Genomic DNA, 22,625 nt, shown 5'->3' on the forward strand with positions numbered 1-22,625 from the left:
TTTATAGTAATAACTATCGTGAGACTGATTCATTATTAAAATGATGCAACGGTTTACTCACGCGTATATATCCCGCCGCGTCAGTTCATGATTAAGGACTCCGGTTGGGTCCGAAACTAGTCGGACACTCCCGATAAATACGCGTGAGTAAACCGTTACATCATTTAATAAGCAGTTTGAAAATTTTACGAGAGTAAAACATTTGCAAAACATTTGAGTGAAATAAATCAATCGTTTATCTATACTTCTATACTAATATATAAAGCTGAAGAGTTTGTTTGTTTGAACGCGCTAATCTCAGGAACTACTGGTCCAAATTGAAAAAATCTTTTTGCGTTGAATAGACCATTCATCGAGGAAGGCTCTAGGCTACAAACCATCACGCTGCGACTACTAGGAGCGAAGATACAATGGAAAATGTGAAAAAAAAACAGGGCAGGTATAATCATAACTTATATCTTCTACCCACGGGGACGAAGTCGCGGGCAACAGCTAGTTTATTTAATATGTGTTTGTATACAAAGACACCCCCAGATTAAGATAGCCGCGTCTCATATTAATATTAACGCGTTTAGTGAAAAGAGATACCGATATACGCTTGGTATAGCGCTGTCCTTCTTCGATAACCATAATAATATTTCTTCAAGACATGCTGGTAGACACTCTGGGCATATTATAAGCTTGGAAATCAGACATCAACCGCCATATTTGAAAAAAAGAGATGGCGCTATATAGCCTTATATAGCGCTGTCACGCTTCCACAATTACGGTATTATGACTTCAAAACGAGGTTGGTTTGCGGACTTATTCTGAAGTGGGAGGGAGAAGCTGTATACGCAATGTAGCTCTATCTCGCTTTCGGTTCACTATAAAGATATTGGATCATTTCATCCTTGGCCTAGCCTTTTCCCAACTATGTTGGGGTCGGCTACCAGTCTAACCGGTTCCAGCTAAGAACCAGTGTTTTACAAGGCGCGACTGCCTATCTGACCTATATTGGATAATTTATTAATTTGATCGTTAATTTTAACAACAGTAACGCTTATTTTAAAGTCTCATTTACAAAATAATCAACAAAATTTTGGAATACTAGATTGTAATGCTAATTAATTAATGCTTTCATAATTATTGTTGACTATCCGCCGCGTTGATTGACTCGAAAACCTGTAACAAACAGATCGACAATTAAATTCAATTTCATATTGTGTATGTGACTTGAATTTGTGTGAAAGCCCCCGCGATACAAGGATTAAAGTCCTTAGTTTCTTTTGAAGTAACTTTACAGCAATCAGCCAATCAGGTACTCGAAAATCGACTAGCGAAATTTAAAGATGCTCTAAGTTGCTGTAAACCTGTAAAGTAATAAAAATCTTGCAAATCTTACACTTCATAACAAGGTTTGTCTTGTACGGGGATTGAACCCGCGGTATTTTACACAAACTAATATTAGAAAAGCTGAAGGGTTTGTTTGTTTGAACGCGCCAATCTCAGTAACTACTGGTCCTATTTGGAAAATTTGTTTCCGTGTAGATAGCCCATTTATTGAAGAAGGCTATACTCAGGATATACATACATTCACGCTACGATTAATAAGAGCAAAGCATTCATGAAATATTTTCTAGAAACGAGGAATGCGTGTACTACAAAACTATAATCTTCTTTCTCATGGAAAAAGTCACGCTCAACAGCTAGTAATATATAATTAAATACGTACCCTCTTAATCTTCTTGCCGTACATAGACCAGAATGTGACTTTAACTTCAGTCGGTTTCCCAGTTCGCGCGTCGAACACGCGACAACTGTCAAATGGTGGACAATACAGATGCAGTGACACAGCACCATCCACGTGAGATGGATTCTCTACACGATGAAGGCCGAGAGCATCTGTGAATAATAAAAAAACATTCTAAAATGATAACAAAACACTTTTGTTTGAGTATTAAAAGAATTGAGCGCCTGCTAGTTTTGTTTAGCAATATCACGTTTGTGAAATTGCTCTAAGATTATGATCAGGCGCTTAAATATTATTAATAGTTTCGTTTTTACTCCAGTTTAGACTAGTTGTCGGCAAAAGATGATAAAGTAAAACAAATTTAATAACATTAAAATGACAAAATCTGAGCTATTTTCACCTTTATAGTCTAACTGCAAGGAAAATAACAGAGAATGACATCATTGTTTACTTATGAATATTACGATATAGTTTCCAACCTAAACATAATTTGTTTAATAGAATAGATAATAGATTCCGACGAAAATGCTAAATATGAAACCAATATCAAACTTCGGTAATTCCATGATAACATTCACAAGAATTACGTCATTGGATTTATTCGTCATTCATCCATAAGATGCGGGGAATGCCCTACGAACGGAATTGCATATGACATTGCATTAGTTCATGATAGAGTACGCCATAACTGTTGTAAGGGTATTACTAGGTGGTAAATCTGTACTATGCAATCCCTGACATCGATTAGACGAAGCAACATAAAGTTCTAGACATTGCTAGTTGTTTCGTCGGTTTAATACCTTTAAATCCTCGCATTTCAGGATTTATTCTAAAATAAAATTGAAACAAATCTAAATAATAATCTGTTGCTGGTTGCGATACATGAAGACCGAGTTCTTTTATTATTTAAGGTCATCATCTTCCTATATATATCCCATATCTTCCTAGTCTAAGCCCAACTATATTCGGGTCGACTTCTAGTCTAACCAGTTTCAGCTAAGTACCAGTGTTTTACAAGGAGCGCCTGCCTATCTGACCTCCTCAACCCAGTTACCTACCGGCAACACGATACCCTTTAGTTAGACTGGTTGTCAGACTTTCTATTATCTAAACGTCTGTCAAAGGTGTACAATTTACCATGCTTTCCGAAACTCGATGGTCACCCAACAACAGATCGAATGTATCAAGCGTAGCTTAACCTGTGATCAATCGACTTATGAAGTTGTTATAGTCATGGTTACCGTTTCAAACAATTTTCTTATTTTTATTGGTTCTCATACTATACCCAGCTATCAGAGAATGTTTTATAGTTCAAAGCGTCCTAATCCTACGAAAACCAAACGTCACAATAAGAAAATTCCACCGCCCAAAACTTAGCAAAAAAAAATACTCGCCATTGATATAGCACACATCGTTTAGATCCATTCTTGTCCTTCCTCGTACTTTCATATCCTTCACATCGTAACCCTCATCGTCGCTGCCGTCGTCTTCCCGCCTCTTTTGACAGCTGTCACTTTGACAGCTGTCACCCTGACACTCGATGTTAAGTTCGGAAATCTTGTCCTGCAGGTCCTGGCTCTCGGAACAGCATTTTCTTCTAGATTTCTTACTGTTTAAGACCTTCATGACTTCTGGTTGCACGTTTTCTGGCCATTCGTATCTGAAATGAGGATATGCTTATTAGTTTTGCATTTATACCTGAATTGTTTAAGTCTTCGCGCCAATGTGAGTGGGCGTAACGTATTGTGGGTTCGATACTCGCGTAGGACAACCATTTGTTTATTCCACGAAAGCTTTTTCTGAGTCATAGTGCATGAGACTTGAATGTATACGAAAGATCCTGATATCTAAGAGTCAGATAGCATTCGCGGGAGCTTCTTTCAGGTTTTTGGTCTATTTTTTAATTATTTCCTTAAAAAAAATTACTCCCGCAGTAAGGAATTTAATCCTTGTGTTCTTTCTTATAATCAAATTGTATTTGGTAACGCCAGTTACTTTGAAAAGACTATAAATACCCCACAAGTAAGTAAAGCCTCTTTTCCCAAAAACAGAAAAAATGGAAATTGATCACTACGCTTGCCGGCGAGTAACGATTCGGTCATTACTTCATATAATTATCGTTTCGTGTGCGTTATTGAGGCATTCAGATCATAAACTATTGTTTTCAACGAATGTCTATTGTCCGAAACAAGAATTTCGAAACAAACATGCTGATATGGCTAGTTAGACATGATATAGGTGTTGAAGTATAAGTAAAATAGGTACATTATATCAGTCTATATACGTCCCACTGCTGGGCACAGGCCTCTTCCCGTATAGGGAAGGTTTGAGCATTGATCACCACGCTAGCTCACTGCGGGCGATTACAGATTCGAATATTAAGAATCCAGGTTTCCTCACGATGTTTTCCTTCACCATATTGTCAGTGGTGTCTTAAAATAATTAAGTTGAAGAAATCATATTGGTTCGAACCTGCACCTATTACATACAAAATGCGAAGAACCACACGGCCACGACATTCCTCAAGAAAGAATTAAAAAAAAATACGTTTTATCATTCACGACTCCCAAAACAATAGCTACGTTTTAACTCATGAACTATGAATAATGACGTTTGTAAACAACTGACATTTTCTCAGTAGAAAACGCTAAATACTTACTTATAATTAATACTTATTTATTAAGTATGGACATGACAGATCAAAATCGCGTGATTTGTGGAAACGAAATGACTTTTTTTTTATTAAGTTAAACTTGTAAAAATGTCACTTAGCTACAAAAACCTATATAACCCTTCAAGGGCAAAAATATTAATAAAATATACAATTGTTAATATAATACAAAAACCATAATACTTATGAACTTTATCGAGGAGTTGAAAGCGCTTATTGTAAGTTATTACTGATAAGAGTGAACTCAGATGCAATTGACCTTAAGATGCACACAAATAATGTATTATAATATGCCTTATTAACGTAAAATAACGTTACGACCTCAAAAACTTGTTTATTTGGTACTGTATTTTGACAATCTTTATCTATATATACTAATATATAAAGCTGAAGAGTTTGTTTGTTTGTTTGAACGCGCTAATCTCAGGAACTACGGGTTCAAATTGAAAAATGATTTCTGTATTGAATAGACCATTCATCGAGGAAGGGTTTAGGCTATATACCTAGGTTCTATCACGATGCAACTAATAGGAGCGAAGATACAATGGAAAATGTGGAAATAACAGGGCAGGTATAAATCATAACTTATATCTTCTAACCACGCGGACGAAGTCGCGGGCAACAGCTTGTATTTTGTATTATGCTAGCTGTTGCCCGCGAGCGAGTAGGCTTCAAATCGAAAATGATCCCCCGGGCACATAAAATTGAGATAAAAACTATCCTATGTGTTAATCCTAGTTATCAACTATCTGTATACCAAGTTTCGTCTAAAACCGTTCAGTGGTTTTGCGTGAAAGGGGAACATACATACATACAAACTTTTGTGTTGAAATGAAATGAAATGAAAATCTTTATTCGTATCATGTGCTTACTGCGACTAGACCATCCAAACAAACAATAAAATAGTTTTTGTCCTAACTTGACAGTTCTCTTGCCGGTCCCAATTTTAAATACAGTAGTATTATCTAAACCCCTTGGCATATAAATATGTCATCACCTCACACTTCATTCAAAATAATTATGACGTATGAAAACAATATGACGCAAAAATTATCTGAAAGCAAACGAAGCTTTGACCCACCCTAGTTTCAAAGGAAAAACATCGTCAGATACGTTATGCTTAGAAACAAAACGTCAATAATATTGTAAATATTATTAGGAATATTAATAGAATTGCATCATTTTTAACCACCGACGCAAAAAGTGGGGTGTTATAAGTTTGACGTCTCTCTCAGTGTGTAGCATCATGGCTCCTGATAGATTGACATTTAAAAATATATAGTATGTTTATCACTTGTCTAGTACTCATAATACAAGCTTTGTTTATTTTGATACTAGATGGCGTTGTGTGAAAGTTGTGGAATCTTATTCCCACATTTTTATACACTCACTTTTCTTGCCTGTTGTCGTTCCGGTTGGATTTTTGCAAACTTAATTTTGAGGCACTTCCCGATAAGTTATCAGGCTGAAATTTTCAGGGTAGCTTCAAACCCGATGACAATGCAAATAACAACTATAAAAACGGCTGGACCGATTTTGATGAAATTTGAATGGACTGATTTCAAAACGTGGATTTTTAGATGTTTCAAATGTTTATTACTATATACGTTTGTTAATATAGGTGCATTCTTTGTCCCTTTCTCTCACAGCCCAAAGGGACTTACTGCTACAGAAACATATCTTAAAACATCATAATTATAAGGTCAGTGATTAAATTCCTTCTGAAACAAACGTCACAGTGTTATCTAAGAAACTTCCAATTGTAACGAGAATCTACGTCATTCGAGTCAAAAATATCAAACATTAATCATATTTGTTTAGTTACGAAAGATGTGAGGTCATTTGACACTTATACACACACTTAGTTATTAAGATAAGATCCCGATAAGTTCTAGAAAATAATGGGTTATGTCAGTGAATGAATATAGGCAGAGAAAGATCGAAAAAAAATGAATAAAGAGGGAAGGAATAGTGAAATTCTCAACAAAGAAAAAACACAATTAATTTGTATCCATTCTTTGTTTCCATCCCACTAATATTGTTAAGCGAAAGTTTGTAAATATGGATGTTTGTTCCTCTTTCACGCAAAAACCACTGAACGGATTTAGATGAAACTTGGTACACGGATAGTTTATAACCAGGATTAACATATAGGATAGTATTTATCCCGATTTCATGTTTCCGTGTGATAATGTTCAATTTGCATTATCACCCTAGCCTTTTTCCCAACTGTTGGAGTCGGCTTCAACTCCAAAGGGATTCAGCTAAATACTAGTGTTTTACAAGGAGCGACTGCCTATCTGACCTCCTCAACCCAGTTACCTGGGCGACACGATACCCCTTAGTTAGACTGGTTGTCAGACTTTCTAGGTGACTACCCTTAACGACTATAATAATAATAATAATAATAATAATAATTCGTCCTGATTGACCATCTAATCACGTGGGGGGCGGACACGCGAATGAGAAATTACTGTCGTGGCTAACGTGGCTCTGGTAACCCATTCGATATGGAGACACGATCTAAAAGTAAACGTATAGGACCGCTGCCCGGGGGCGATCGCCGGGGCACACCTGGAGCTGACGCTGGGTGTCTCAGCATGCGAACCGTCAGCGGTGAGGAGTTGAGCAGGCGGGCTCCCACCGATAAGGATACTACAGCCGATCCCTCCGACGAAATTGACCGACTGACAGACAGGACTAATAGCCCAATAGAACCATTTAGCCCTAGTACCATATCTTATACACCCTCTTTATCAACGTCACCTTTAACTATTAGTAATACCGATACACCAACCTCACCGACCTTGGATGTTGCGCGGGAGGTTAATGCCTTTTTACCCGCGTCCACCAAGGCTGGCAAACCAAGAGTACGCATGAAATGGAGCAAAGAAGTAAACCTATTTATCATGCGTACATACTACTACATTACAAAATTAGAGACCGATATGACCATATACAGAAAACTGCTGCATGAAAATTTCTTACATAAATATCCAGATATTGTTGTTTCCGAGCAAAGAGTATCTGACCAAAGAAGAACCATTATCAGAAATAAATTGTTATCCCAAGAAGAGTTAGAGCAAGTAAAGGAAGAAGTACGTTTACAATTAGAAAATACAGAACTAAATCTTCCTTCAGAAGACCATGCCCATAATGCTAATTCTCATTTGCCAAACACAAGTAATAACCAAACAGCTCCTTTATATAAACAAAGTACTCCAGCACCAGTTAATTATGTTCGCGATATTGTCTCCGTAGAAACACAGACAGAATCCTTAATTTTAACAGTAGAAAATGATATTGAAGTGTTGGTCGAGCCGGACTCATTGCCAGACATAAGCAACGAAGATTTACTAGAAAAATTTAAAACAGCACTAGTACTTTACTCTGGTATGGATCCAACGGCGCGGCCAAGGTTGCCCAAACTTAAATACAGCCCTAAGCTTTCGCAATTGATACTAGCATTTAACGAGAAAATATTGTGTAAATTTATTTCAGAAGACACACAATTAATAGACTTGCACACACTCATATACTGTACAGCGCTTGTTATATCTAAAGAGCTAAACTTTAAAGTAACTGAATACGTAGAGAATAATAGAACAAAATACAATAATAAACCTTCTTGGCAAATTAGACTAGAGAAAGATGTTGAAAAACTTAGAGCAGATTGTGGCATACTTACGCAATATATAAATAACAACAGATCTAATAGAGTAGTTAAAAAAGTTGAAACAATATTTAAAAGTAGATTAATACATACGAAACATGAAAATAATAACAAAAAGCCAGAAGAATTCTTAGATACGTTAAAACAAAAACTAGCGCTTAAAGTTCATAGACTCCGTAGATATAAAAAAGCAGAACAACGTAAGAATGATAACATCTTATTCAGTACTAATGAAAAAATGTTCTATAGGAATTTAGCTAAACCACAATCTTCAGGTTCCATAGTAGAAAATATTGTTGAAATACCCAGTAAAGAAGAACTCGAAAGTTTTTGGTCTGGGATATGGGAGAAACAAGTTGTACACAATGACGCAGCAGAATGGATAAAGGAAGAAGAAAATAAATTTGATTCGATTGAAGAAATGGATTTTGTAGAGGTTACAGAAAGAGATATAACCAATATAACTAGTAGACTTCACAATTGGAAAGCGCCGGGTTTAGATAAAATACATAATTTTTGGTACAAAAAACTTGATTTGCTTCACAAATCACTAGCTAAAAATTTTACAGATATAATTTTAGGAAAACAACTCGTACCAGAATTTATAGCTACAGGAATAACTTACATGCTTCCTAAAGGAACGCATTCTGTAAACGCCTCCCAATACAGACCAATTACTTGCTTACCCACAATTTATAAAATTTTAACTTCAGTCATTTCATCTAAAATTAACAAACATGTAGAACAGCATAATATTATATCAGAAGAACAGAAGGGGTGCAGGCGGGGCCATATGGGATGCAAGGAACAGCTCGTTATAGATTCTACTATACACAAACATGCTTCTACTAAAAATAGAAATCTGCATTGTACATTTATAGATTATAAAAAGGCTTTTGACAGTATTCCTCATTCTTGGTTAGTTAAAATATTGCAAATTTATAAAATCAATTCACACATAGTAGACTTTTTACGACTTATAATGAATAGATGGAAAACAACTCTGCAACTTAATTATCTTGGTAACTCTGTAACGACACGACAAATATTAATTAGAAAAGGAATATATCAGGGTGACTCCTTGAGTCCTCTATGGTTCTGCCTTGCTCTTAACCCCTTGTCAAATATGTTGAATCGTAGCCGGGTTGGATATTGCCTCAAACACACCAGTCAGGATACCGTTATTTCACATCTCATTTATATGGATGATATCAAGCTTTACTCTAAAACAGAAAAAGATATGAAAATTCTAATTAATTCTACATCACAGTTTAGCAAAGATATTAATATGAAATTTGGTTTAGATAAATGCAAAACATTACACGTTATAAGAGGCAAAATTAAACCCGGTGACTATGTAGTTAACGATACCGATACAATAGAAGCTATGGAACCAAATGATGTATATAAGTATTTAGGTTATAACCAACTTAAGGGGCTGGATCACAAGACCATCAAAAGTTCACTGAATATAGAGTACAGGAAAAGAATGAATTCATTGTGTAAAAGTCAATTATCTGGCAAAAATCTTATTAAAGCTATTAACACGTATGCCGTCCCAATACTGACATACTCTTTTGGAATAATTAAATGGACAAAAACTGACATAGAACAGATAGAGCGAGCCACACGTACAACACTTACAAGATATAACAACTTACACCCTAAATCTGCCATAGAGAGACTTACTATTAAAAGACAGGATGGAGGAAGAGGTCTTATTGACATTCACCACCTATGGCAGAAACAATTAAGCAGATTAAAAACGTTTTTCATTTCCAAAGCCAGTAGTAGCGAGATCCATAAAGCAATAGCCCAAAACGATGATAACTATACACCATTAAATCTAAAAGATCAGGCCCACACTCTGAATCCCAGTGATAGCGAGCCGCAAGTACAAAAGATAGAAAACTGGAAGAAAAAAGTACTTCACGGGCGGCATCCTCACGACCTGGAGCAATCACATGTAGACTCAGTAGCATCTAACACATGGCTAAAAATAGGTAACTTGTTTCCAGAAACAGAAGGTTTCATGATAGCTATACAGGATCAAATAATTAACACTAAAAATTACAGGAAGTACATAATAAAGGACCCTACCATAGTAAACGACAAATGCCGTAAATGCCATACTCACCCAGAAACCATACAGCACATAACGGGTGCATGCACAACTCTCACCCAGACTGACTACACCCACCGTCACAACCAAGTAGTCAATATAGTGCACCAACAGCTCGCTCTAAAACACAAACTAATTGATTATAACACTTACACACCCTACTATAAATACACACCCCAAACTGTCCTAGAAAACTCTACACATAAGCTCTATTACGACCGAGCCATATTAACAGATAGGACAGTCCATTACAATAGACCAGATATAACTTTAGTAGATAAAATAAATAAAATCACTTACCTGATAGACGTCGCCGTTCCCAACACCCATAATTTGCAGAAAACCATAGCTGAAAAAATAAGTAAATATGCAGACCTGAAAGAAGAAGTTTCTCGAATCTGGAAGCAAAACAAAGTGTTTGTAATCCCCATAGTCCTCTCCACTACCGGTGTTATACCGAAGCAACTCCATAGTAGCCTGAAAATAATAGACCTAAAAAAAAGCTTATATATTATGCTGCAAAAGGCGGCCATATTAAACACATGCAGAATTGTAAGGAAATTCATGTCAGCAGACGAAAGTTAGTTAGATAAGTTAAATACACCACACGCTGCATTTACTTGGCAACAGCCCGTAAATGTGGTCTAAAACCAGCTATAAGCTGTGAAGTAAAAATATTTCCCAAAAATAATAATAATAATAAATCATTTATTTGTTTGAAATATGGTGGAACAAAAGATGTTATGTTATTGTAGGTATAGCACATATACATATTTCACCCTAATGAAGGGTATACAAAATAATATTAACTTAAAAACTAGTTACAAACATATTAGGAGAAAGGAAAAAAAGAAAAACACATTGACGAGTTAGAAATTTAGTACAGATTTAGCACCAAATCGACATGTGCTCTTATTTAAGAAATCTTTGAGACTATAGAAGCTCTCCTCAATTAACCATTTTTTCAAGGTAAAACAAAACTTTTTATATGGCAGATCAGTCATTCCTTTTGGAAGAGAATTATATATTAAAGGTGCCATATAAGCACAGCTTTTTCTAAATAGTTCAAGCTTAGGCACAGGCATTTTTAAAGGAAGGTGGTTTGTTTTACGTTTAAATGTATTATCGTTAAAAGTGAAAAGATAACTGTGGTATTTAACAAACTTAGCTACTTCGTAAATATAAATGCAGGGTACAGTAAGTAGTTTTTTAGATTTAAATATTGGTTTACATGAATCTGACCACTCCATGCCAAATTGATTGACGTTTAAAAGTGCCATATACTGGTCCAATTGAAATAAAGAATTTGACTTTGACTGTTAAATATGTGTCAACAACAGCCGGGACCCACAATTTAACGTGCCCTCCGGGACTCGGCATGACCAACCCCTAGTATAATAAGTATGTATAATAAATTAGTATCTACCTGACTTCCTCAAGGCTTCCGCTTAGGACTTTCATGAAGCAGTGGGAGTCAGCGTGGTCGTGGATGGCTGACGCGTGGCCAGCGCCCCAGCAGAGGATCATGACGTTGAAGGCACCATTGCCAGCATCCACCAGGTTTCTGGTGTACCTGAAAGAAGGGAACGATTATTTATTAATATTTTTTTAGCTTTCTTATAAAAACGACTCCCGCATTTACGAATTTAATCCTTGTATCGCGGGGAGTTTCACAAGCATTCAAGTCACATGCACAAAGACACCCAGACTCAGGATAAACATTTGTGTGATCCACGAATGCTTTTTGTCTGGGTGTTGTTGACTTTTCCTGGGTGGGAATCGAACTCACAACCTCTGGATTTGCAGGCACTAACCACTAGACCAACAGGCTAGCTAATTTGTTTTTTGTACATCAAAAACTCCTTAGAAATAATTTAAATGGAAAAAAATGTTTGCCGCGTCAGTTAAATTCATTTATATTGATACATTCCTTTCTTATATCTCGTTGCTAACCAATACTTTACATTATCTAGATACCTTTGCGATGATTCAAACATTACTCAATTTTGATTAGCAACAGATAGTTACTCATTATTATCAAAAAAAAAAACTTTTTTGATATCATGTGACATATTATTATATCTTTAATCATCTTCTTAACATATTCTACTAATATTTTAAACGAGAAAGTATAAAAAACCGACTCCAGCTTAATTTAATCCTTTTGTCGCAGAGGGTTTGACAAACATTCAAGTCACATGCACAAAGACACCCAGACTCAGAACAAGCATTCGTGGATCACACAAACACTTGTTCGATCAGTGATCAGCGATCGCGACTGTCATGATTGATGAAAAATTCAACTGTCTTGCTCTGACGATTCATAAGATACAGCCTGATTACCGATGGGTAGACAGACGGACATACAAACAAACCGTATTAATATACCCTTGTTTACTCTAATAATAAAAATCGAGATAGAAAGAGTTAATACGGTAATATGATGAGTGAATCATTTTGTTTGCAACTTCGTACGGTACGAGTCGCACTTGGCTGGTTTTTTATCAAGAAACTACGCGAAGATGAGAGTAAATGTTTATGTTTAAAATGTCTTATCTAAAGATGTCACTGGACAGCTGATGGAGTTTTCCCTTATTTGTTTTGGAACATAATGTTATCGACAAACAATTTGAGTCACTGAGTCTGCATTTCTGGAATGAGTTGTGATTGCTGGACTGACAGCCTCCCAAAGCCACCTGACGTACAATGGGCCGACTTGCAGCCTACGTGCGGAAAAGGGAGCCCATCACCAGAAACCAGTATCCAGTTGAGTCAGAGCTCGTAGGAGCTCACAAGGAGACGCAAGTTTCCCATTCCCGCTAAGGTCAGCTCTACTAAGGTAATGCATAAAATTACAGTGTTGCGCTGTTTGTAGTTTGCCACCTCCGAAACGGCTTGACCGATACTCAAATCATGAAATGTCGTGTGCACATTTGCCGGTGCAGCGGGATTGTCCGAAAGGGTTACCGCCCCGGTACACAAAGGGTAAAGGAACATGGTGGGTTTCAGTCAATAGGAGTCTGATATTTTCTTCCGATGCGAAAAAAGGGTGAAAAAATGGGGCACCGTGGTCTGGCTGTGCTGCATCGTTATCTTAATGAATTACCAAAAATACGTCTGGAAAGAAATTCGCGAAAACAGCAATAGCAACTTGGAATAGGACTATGCCCAGCTGTGAACATCGCTACCAAATGACATAAAATCCACGCCATATCGATTATTTACCTGCGCACGCGCATATTTACGCGTATAAGCTAACACAACAATCATTATTGTGGTAACTCATGTTGATACATTTTTGGAATGCTGAGTTAAAATTCCTTTGAATTGTAAACTTTTCTTTTTTTGTTTAGCCTTTTACCAAGTTATGTTGGCTATAGTCAAGGACTCAGCTGAACATCGAATGTTACAGAGCGACTGTCTATTTGACAACACAACCTATTTTTTTTCCACGTTTCTATACACTCACTTTTCTTGTTTGTTTGTCGTTCCGGTTGGATTTTTGCAACTCAATTTTGAGGCAGTTCATGATAAGCTAGCAGGCTGAAATTTTCAGGGTAGCGTCATCAATTTACAACTATAAAAACATCTGGATCGATTTTGATAAAATTTTAATGGAGTGACTATTTGGAGTGAATTTCTGGCCCACACTAATAAACTGACAGAATGGTCCCTTGGCTAGTGGTTAATGGCCTTGACTGGTATTTTGGAGGTCGTGGGTTCGATTCCCAATGATGACAAATGTTTGTGTGATGAGCACACTCATTTTTTCTGTCTAGTTGTAATTTATCTATATAATGTTTGTATTAAGAAATATTAAATTACGTTTATCAGTTGTTTAGTACTCATAATACAAGTTTCGCTTGGTTTGAAACTAGATGGCGTTGTGCGAATGTTGCGAAATATTTTTGCTGATTATAAAAAATTGTTTTGTCCGAACGTTTGTATGCCAAATGTACCTAAGCCTTAATATTTAATCTTAAAAGATTATCACTGATATCATATTAATGACCGCACATGTTTTTTATTATTTTAATTAATTTTCCTGTTGGGGGTTAGTGATCGTGAAACCTGATTGCTTTACCAGAGGTTTTAAGTTCGATTCTCAACAGTGTCCATTTTTTATGAGGACGATTATTTGTTGTGTTTTTGGGTATTTTTTATGTACCTATGTATAATATGTTTATATTTAAAGTATATAAGTATGTTTATCAGTAACCAAGTAAGCTACAGACTAGATAGAGATGAGTGAAAATTTTTGATTATTCTTATTTATTAATCATTCTTTCCCTATGCGATCTATTCGGGATCCAACTCAGCAAAGATCTACCATATTTTAACAACTTTCGCACGAAGAAGTTCTTCAAGTATTTTTTATTTGATTTCTAAAAACATAGACTTACCTAAACCGATCGAACTTGGCGTATTTGGACCAGTCCTTCGGATCAGACTTGTATCCGGCCATCAGTTTCTGAACATCCTGTACGTTGACGTGGTTACGGGAGAACACGCTGTGTAGCTCTTCGATTAGCTTTTCCAATCCAGTAATCTCACTGGAACAATCAAAGAATATTTTGTTAGAAAATATTAATATACTAACTGTCCCGGCGAACTTCGTATAGCCTAGCAGTTGATTTCGATTTTTTTTTTGCAATTTCCTGGACTGCTACGAATATTTCAAGACTAAAATGAGCCAAATCGGTTCAGCCATTCTCGAGTTTTAGCGAGACTAACGAACAGCAATTCATTTTTATATATAAAAGAAGAAGAAGATTAAAACTTTTTTTATTGATTTTTATAATAACTATCGTGAGACTGATTCATTATTAAATGATGTAACGGTTTACTCACGCGTATTTATCGGGAGTGCCCGACTAGTTTCGGACCCAACCGGAGTCCTTAATCATGAGCAGACGCGGCGGGCGAGCGAGTCGAACTGAGTTTTTTTATTGAGTTTGAAATCAAAATCAAAAGTTTTTATTTCAAGTAGGCCGTTTCACAACGTTAAGGTGATGGCTCTAGTTGCGCAGTTCCAAAGTGTCACTCTTATGGAGAAGAACCGGCAAGAAACTCCATAAGTTACTCTTTTTAAAAAATAAATGTATACAATACAATTTTTACAATATTATGTTTATGCAAAAACAGGGTAAAATAGTAAAATGATAAAAAAAATCCATCAATGGAAAAAAAACAAGTAAATTTTACTGGGGTTTATATTGTCGATGCATTTACAAATGCATATTTGACCAATAAATTAGAAGAATCCAATGTATAAGCACAAAATAGGCATATAAGGCATTTTTATAATAAGGTTTCGCTCAGATAGAAGATTATCTTTTTCTCCATAACCAGGCTACTGTCAACCGAATTCAAAAAGGGGGTATTGACAATTATTCTGCATTTTTTTTTTGTTTCATACCCCAGAATTTCGGACTGGAACAACCGATTTTGATAATTCGTTTTTTTTTAAAGTGCTAAACCATCTTGGTTCCATGAAAGTTTGACTCATTAGTTTTTTTGTGTTCATATAAAATATATTTATAACGAAAACAAAAACTTTCCTTATAAAAAACGTGGGAAAATATCTTTGTGTCGCTGGAGAATTATTTTTTTGGAATTTGACTCTGTATTTGCTATCTTGCACAAAATTGTTCACTTCCAAAATCATAATCTGTTACAATACTACTGTATTTTAATATGTTAACGTGTAAGTGACTTTATTGATACTCACACGTCTACTTTAAGTGGCCTCTCGATGGGCAACACTTCCATATCCGCACATTGAGACACCTTCACTTTGCAGTTCGCGTTTTCGACGTCCATCTTGGTTTCTGGAACAATAAAAACAATATTATATAAAAACTAGCTATCCCAGCAAAGGTTTTTTGCCATATAAATGAGTTCTAGGGGGAAAAATGGGGAATGAACAATAGATATTGTCCGATGATCAGTCTTACACAAATTACACATTATGCATGTGCACCAATATGCACACAAAATATCATGAGAATCGGTCAAGCCGTTTCGGAGGGAAGTGGAACATTTTCTCTTACTTCTTTTTACTATTTCTGATTAATTTCGTTGCGGGTTCCAAGGCAGTTAATTCTTTCCCCTGGGGCACGAAGTGTTTCGGTGGTTTCCGTTGGTTTCATTGTAGATCCTGACTTACAGGAGTTGCAATGACGGGCATGTGTGACGGGCTAAGTCCCAAATACAAAACCCGTTTATAAATACAAACATCGTGACCCAAGAATTTAATTATAATTAGATTCTGGACAGCGGTTAGTCTGACAACCACACATAGATTGTTAAAATCCTTTAAGGCCTTTCAAATACGTTTCCAAATTATTCCCATAAATTCAATTCGTCTTTAAACAATGCTTCTTATCAACACGTAACCTACAGCAGTTAATTCGAGTATTTAGCCAACACAGTTTTACAACAGTTTAAAGTCATAACCATTTCGAATTATATAATCTATACTAATACTAGCTGTTGCCCGCGACTTCTTCCGCGTGGTTAGAAGAAATTGCGACTATAACATGAGATTTAAACTATCCTATCTCTCAAGTTGGATCGAACTGCACATGGTGTGCGAATTTTATTCAAATCGGTTAAGTGGTTTAGGAGTCCATTGAGGACAAACATTGTGACACGAGATTTATATATATTAAGATTATAATATGAGAACCTAATTTCTTTGGACATGCTAATCTCAAGAACTACTGGTTCGATTAGAACGAATAATTTAGTGTTAAAGTTGTGCACACTAATAGCGTCTTAACAGTTAACAAAATAAGGTCTATTTTTGTGTGTTTATTTCAAACGCTACAGAAAACAATCTTCACATAAATATAGTTTCTATTACGATTAGCAAAAGATCTATTTTAACTTGTATCATTAATAGACTAGTACACAAAGATTCATTTTAAACTCGCCTTTATGATTCACAGTTTAAGGTCTACTTTAATTTGTTTAATTCCAAAGCTAGATAGTTAAAACTTTTTAGTCTTACTGTACTAGTTAAGTACTGCAGACAGATGCGTCCACGGTATGCGCACGCGCATAAGGTCAATATCACTATTTATAGTAGACTTCCTGCATTTAGATCTAGGAACAAATCGCTTTACCTAAAATGGTGTTGTTTTTGTTCCTGTATACGTCTAAAAAGGAAAATTATACGTACATACCAGGTGTAGCCCGCGGGTCCGCCCGTTATAAATCGAAAATGATCCCACGGGTATATAAAATCGAGATAAAAACTATCCTATGTGTTAATTTTTATTATAAACTATCTGTGTACCAAGTTTCGTCTAAATCCGTTCAGTAGTTTTCGCGTGAAACAGGAACAAACATCCATACATACAAACTTTCGCGTTTATAATATTAGTAGACTGAAAACCGAGTGACAAAACTAGTATTTATAAACATTACCTAAGTAAGGCCAATGCAGTTTGCAATTCCAATCTAAAACTAAATTGCTGGTCTTTTTTGCGTGAATACGACTTAAATGATAGATTACTGCATTCCTAGGTCTAGCAATATGAGGTTTAGAACTCAATGGTTAACTGTTAGTGTTTTAACTGCGATCGAGAATTACACAATGATATCATTACTTATTATATAACTGGTCAACTGCGAATTGGACTCGCTAAATTAAGGATTCCCTTCAAATTTATGACCGTACCAAAGGTTGCTTCACCTGTAGATATATTTATTTTTATGTACTTTTTGTTATAGCCGCAAATTGCCGTTAAAAACATAAGTTAATATGAATGAACAAAAATCATTTAAGTTGAGCATTTGGCAGTTGGCATAATGGATATTGTCCGATTCTCAGGCCTACCAAAAATGCTTGCGAAATTTCATGAGAATCGGTCAAGCCGTTTCGGAGGAGTATACCTACAAACTACGAACATCTTGACCCAATAATTTTTGTGTATTAGATTCAGGACAACAGTTGGTCCAACAACCACACATATTTAAATGACTAGCTAAGACACTCGGTTTCAGCCGCATTCTTCCTTCTAACGCATACAAATATACTTAATACATCTAGTTTATAAATAAAACAACTAAAACCATAATATTTTATCACAAATTGAAATATAAGAAACCGATCGAGAATTGTTTTCTAAACATCGTACTAGAACAAAGATGTATAAATGTTTATTTGAAACAATATAATGTTTCTATCTACGCATGCATTGTATGATGATTATGAGGCTTCTATTAATGAGATTACTATTAGATTTATATAACAGGACCGTCATACAAGGGTACGGCAACTCCTTAAACCACGTATCTAAACATCGTCATCAGCCTAGCCTTTTCCCAACTATGTTGGAGTCGGCTACCAGTCCAACCGGTTTCAGCTGAGTACCAGTGCTTTACAAGGAGCGACTGCCTATCTGACCTCCTCAACCCAGTTACCTGGGCAACACGATACCCCTTGGCTAGACTGGTTGTCAGACTTTCAAGCTTCTATCTACCTGTAACGACTGTCAAAGGTGTATGAATTACAGCCGGGACCCACAATTTAACGTGCCTTTTGAAACACGGAAGAACTCGTTATGACAAAGATGGTCACCCATTTACGGACTAACCGCGTGAAGCGTAGCTTAACCTGTGATCGACTCACTTATGCAGTTATAGCTTAGCCACGATCTAATCTCAGGATAAATTAAATGCAATAGGGTATTTGATTAAATCTATTAAAATAAATGTGTTTAGACCGTCAGAAAGATTTCCAAAAAATATTGTATATCTAAGTATTTTTCGTTTTATCACAATATCAAAAAGTTATCAAGATTTAAAGCACTTACGAAGCACAAAAGGTATGATATCGCTTTGAATAAATCACATTTGTTTTTTTGCCTGCATTGAGCATCGAACCTGCGTCCTAGCTGGATTCGTCCGGATAATTATAATCTATACTAATAAATAAAGCCGAAGAGTTTGTTTGTTTGTACGCAGGAACTACTAGTTCAAATTGAAAAATTCTTTTTGTATTGAATAGACCCTTCACCGAGGAAGGTTTTAGGCTATATACCATCACGCTGCGACAAATAGGAGCGAAGATACAATCGAAAATGTGGAGAAAACAGGGAAAATTATTCACCTTCGAGGGCTTCCGTTCAAAAATTCCTAACTTATATCTTCTAACAACGCGGACGAAGTCGCGGGCAACAGCTACAATAATTGGATATTAATATTTGATAAGAATATAATTTTAATCTGTTGTTTGTCCGTTCGCCTACAGAGGTCTCTGTTCATTAATAAATAATTTTATTTATTGCTATTGTCAAAGATAAGGCCTAAAATACTTGTAGGGTGAATCCTTGTTTACCCTTTGGTTTGTAAACATGAAATTTATTGCGTGACAATAAAGCGTCGCGAGTTCGATCCCCGCGTAGGACAAGCGTTTGTGTGATCCACGAATGCTTGTCCTGAGTCTGGGTGTCTTTGTGCATGTGACTTGAATGTTTGTTAAACCGCGATACAATAATTACATTAATTACCGTGGGAGTCGTTTTAAAATTATAAATAAAAAAACTATAGTTTACCAGTTGATCTTATATGCAAACTTTGCTGGAGTTGAAAAAAAAATGTGTGGAAAACCCTCATCACTTATTTATATGAAAAATAAATAGAGAGTGGTATTAGAGACCTATTTATAATATGACAGTAATTATATCATAATTATATTTAGTTTATTAATGACAAGCTATTACGAAGATATAAACGAGGATATTTTTCAATCGGTATAATTTTAGATTAGATACATCTCTTCCCCTTTTTTGCAATATATTTATTTACTGCTCTGCTCCTTAAAACATGACGCGGCGATAAATATCGTATAGCTTTCTTCAATAAATGGCCTATCGAAAAGTGAAAAACTTTTCAAATTGGAACAGTAGTTCCTGAGATAAGCACGTAAAAACAAAACAAAAAAGCAAAGTCTTCAATATTTTGCCGTTCATTTACTCCGAAACTGGTTTAAAATCTCAGTTAGATTATTTCAATTGCGTGAGTTGATTCGGTTAACTAATGATATTTATTGGCTGAATTCTGTAAACCCTGGCCTGGTTTAAAACTAAAACGAAAATATTTAGAATTAAAATTGTGCTTAAAAATAGCATAGTTTCGTTTTAATTATATTATTGTTTTTAATATACAAAGTTATATCCAGTAATCAACGAACACTCAAACATTTGGTAAAAGTTATTACGTAAAAACGAAACTATTTCCCAGTCATAAATAAAAAAAAAAAACAAAAAAAAAATACCTTTTCTCCAAAAACGAAAAAAAAAACACTCGAAAAAACAAAAAAATCCAACGACTTGCTTCAATAAGCGCTCACTGTGAACTAAACAAAAATAATATACATCCAAACTCCGCCGAAATCAATTAACTATCACCCGATACGTTATCTTCAATTATATTTAAACACACACGAAACTAAAAAGACGGAAACCTTAGAAAGTTAACTTAAACAAATAACTTCAACTGGTTAAAGTTAACGGACGTGCGTCGGTTAGCGGGGTAACGTTCGCAATGCGTTGCGATTTTTCTTACTCAGAGTTATAAGCGTGCGAAAGTGTCTTATAAGGGCAGTTACACACGTCCCGGCAAGCAAGAATTTGTTGCAAGAATATTGAATATTTCAGATAAGAAATTTTGGTTGTTTTTTTAGGGTGTCGAGTCCTTAAGGTATCATTTGAAACTCTATTACTGATACTGGCACTGCTGTCCGTCCGTCTGTCACCGGAGTGTATCTAAAAAACCGTGATACAGATGATTTTTTACAGAGAAAGTATTTTTGTTTCCGCTATAACAATGAAATCTAGCAAGATTAGAAAAAAAACCTCTCAAAAGGGAAATTCCCCATCCCCACCCGCATAAGCGTCTGGGTTTCAACACCAAGATTGAAGTTAAACAACTATTATCACGGTCATACATTTTTCATATTATATTAAATCCTGACCTTCGCCAACAATTATTATCGAATCAAATAATCTGAATATTGCACGCCCATTTCCTTCAACTAATCGATATTACTACAAGCCTTCTTATTGGTTAAAAAATATATTAAAAAAACCAATAAACGACTCCCACATTAAATAAATTAATCCTTTTATCGCGGGGGCGGGGTAATAAACATTCAAGTCACATGCACACAGACACCCAGACTCGGGACAAGCATTCGTGGATCACACAAAAGCTTGTCCTATGCGGGGATCGAACCCGACACATCGCGCTCAGTGGGTTTAGCGTGGTGGCCTCAACCACTCGGCTATCAGTCAATTTCAAATCACGATTCAATATTTTCTAATCATCATTCTGACAAGATACAAATCAGTACGCAATATCCGAAGGCGAAGTTTTTCGTATGCTTTTATGCCTAACCTACTTATTATTATTGTTAGTAAGCTATGTAAATACTGGCCTATATATGTCCCACTGCTGGGCTCAAGCCTCTTCCCATTTAAGTACGGTTTGAGCTTTGATCACTAAGGGAATATTAAAAAAATATATCACAGTCGCATTATAAACGCAAAAGGTGTGTTTGTATGTTTGTTACCACTTCATGCCCCAACGGCTAGACCGATTTTGATGAAATTTGGCATGGAGGTAGGTTTGTTAAAAGGGTTATGTTTTGCATTTACGATATCCATCCACGCAGGCAAAGACGCGCTTAACAACTAGTTATAAATATAAAAGCAATTGTTTGCTATCGCAACATCGGCCCCTCATGTTTGGACTAATCTTATCTCACTAATATACAATTAATGGCGAATAATTAGCGATTATATTCATCAGGTGATCAAATCTGAGTTTTAATATCTATCAGAGATTGTTATTTATGAATCTGCAAGGATTTTTTAAGGTAATTGGAGGAAATTCTTGGATATTTTTTTAAGAGATGTGATATAATGCTTGTGTCAAAGTATAATTAACGAAATCGGGTATTTTAGATTTCTATATTATTCTGTTTTTGTAGAATTATATTAGTTAAAAAGTATTTTTTTACACTACACCAAAATTGTTATCAAATTTTCGAGTGTTTTATTTTTTACTATCATCTTAACAAAGTTATTAAAAAAAAATGCTGTTTTCAACTGTTTTTTGATTAATAAACTACACCGAAAATAATTGATAGTTAAAATTTTCATTTATCTAATCTAATCTAAAAAAACTTTACCTAAAAACCTACAAACTTCATTCGTCTTATTAAATTCTTGCTTTCTTGCCACCGTGTAGTCCTAGCCTTATATCGCAAGAATAAGACAACGCCTCTCCGTGATCATACTGGTATTCTTGTTTTAGTGATGTGCCATGCAGGCCGAATATAATTACTATACACTTTTTAGGACGAATATTGCAACGTTTTTATACACTCACTTTTCTTGTTTATTTGTCGTTC

The 22,625-nt window shown here is 35.6% G+C and overlaps 1 protein-coding gene across 1 annotated transcript; it reads right to left on the reverse strand.

Annotated features, from left to right (window-relative positions):
- Positions 1-511: 511 nt before the first annotated feature.
- LOC113500011 (cysteine dioxygenase type 1) lies at positions 512-20,758 on the reverse strand. Its single transcript, XM_026880653.1, has 7 exons — positions 20,487-20,758; positions 15,930-16,029; positions 14,602-14,751; positions 11,625-11,771; positions 3,127-3,392; positions 1,715-1,884; positions 512-1,164 (listed from the first exon to the last, which is right to left on the reverse strand). Exons 2-7 carry the CDS (start codon positions 16,019-16,021, stop codon positions 1,126-1,128), a joined length of 864 nt encoding a protein of 287 aa, XP_026736454.1. The 5' UTR covers positions 16,022-16,029; positions 20,487-20,758; the 3' UTR covers positions 512-1,125.
- Positions 20,759-22,625: the final 1,867 nt, after the last annotated feature.

Source organism: Trichoplusia ni, chromosome 13, assembly GCF_003590095.1.
Source record: "Trichoplusia ni isolate ovarian cell line Hi5 chromosome 13, tn1, whole genome shotgun sequence".
NCBI classification, from domain to species: domain Eukaryota; kingdom Metazoa; phylum Arthropoda; class Insecta; order Lepidoptera; family Noctuidae; genus Trichoplusia; species Trichoplusia ni.

Excerpts from the sequence above, each read along its gene's own strand:
- LOC113500011 (XM_026880653.1), bottom strand. The coding sequence starts at position 16,021 with ATGGACGTCGAAAACGCGAACTGCAAAGTGAAGGTGTCTCAATGTGCG. Across the intron at positions 3,393-11,624 it reads GGAAGCCTTGAGGAAGTCAG|ATACGAATGGCCAGAAAACG; the intron begins GTAGATACTAAT and ends TCCTCATTTCAG. Across the intron at positions 1,885-3,126 it reads CGATGTGTGCTATATCAATG|ATGCTCTCGGCCTTCATCGT; the intron begins GCGAGTATTTTT and ends TATTATTCACAG.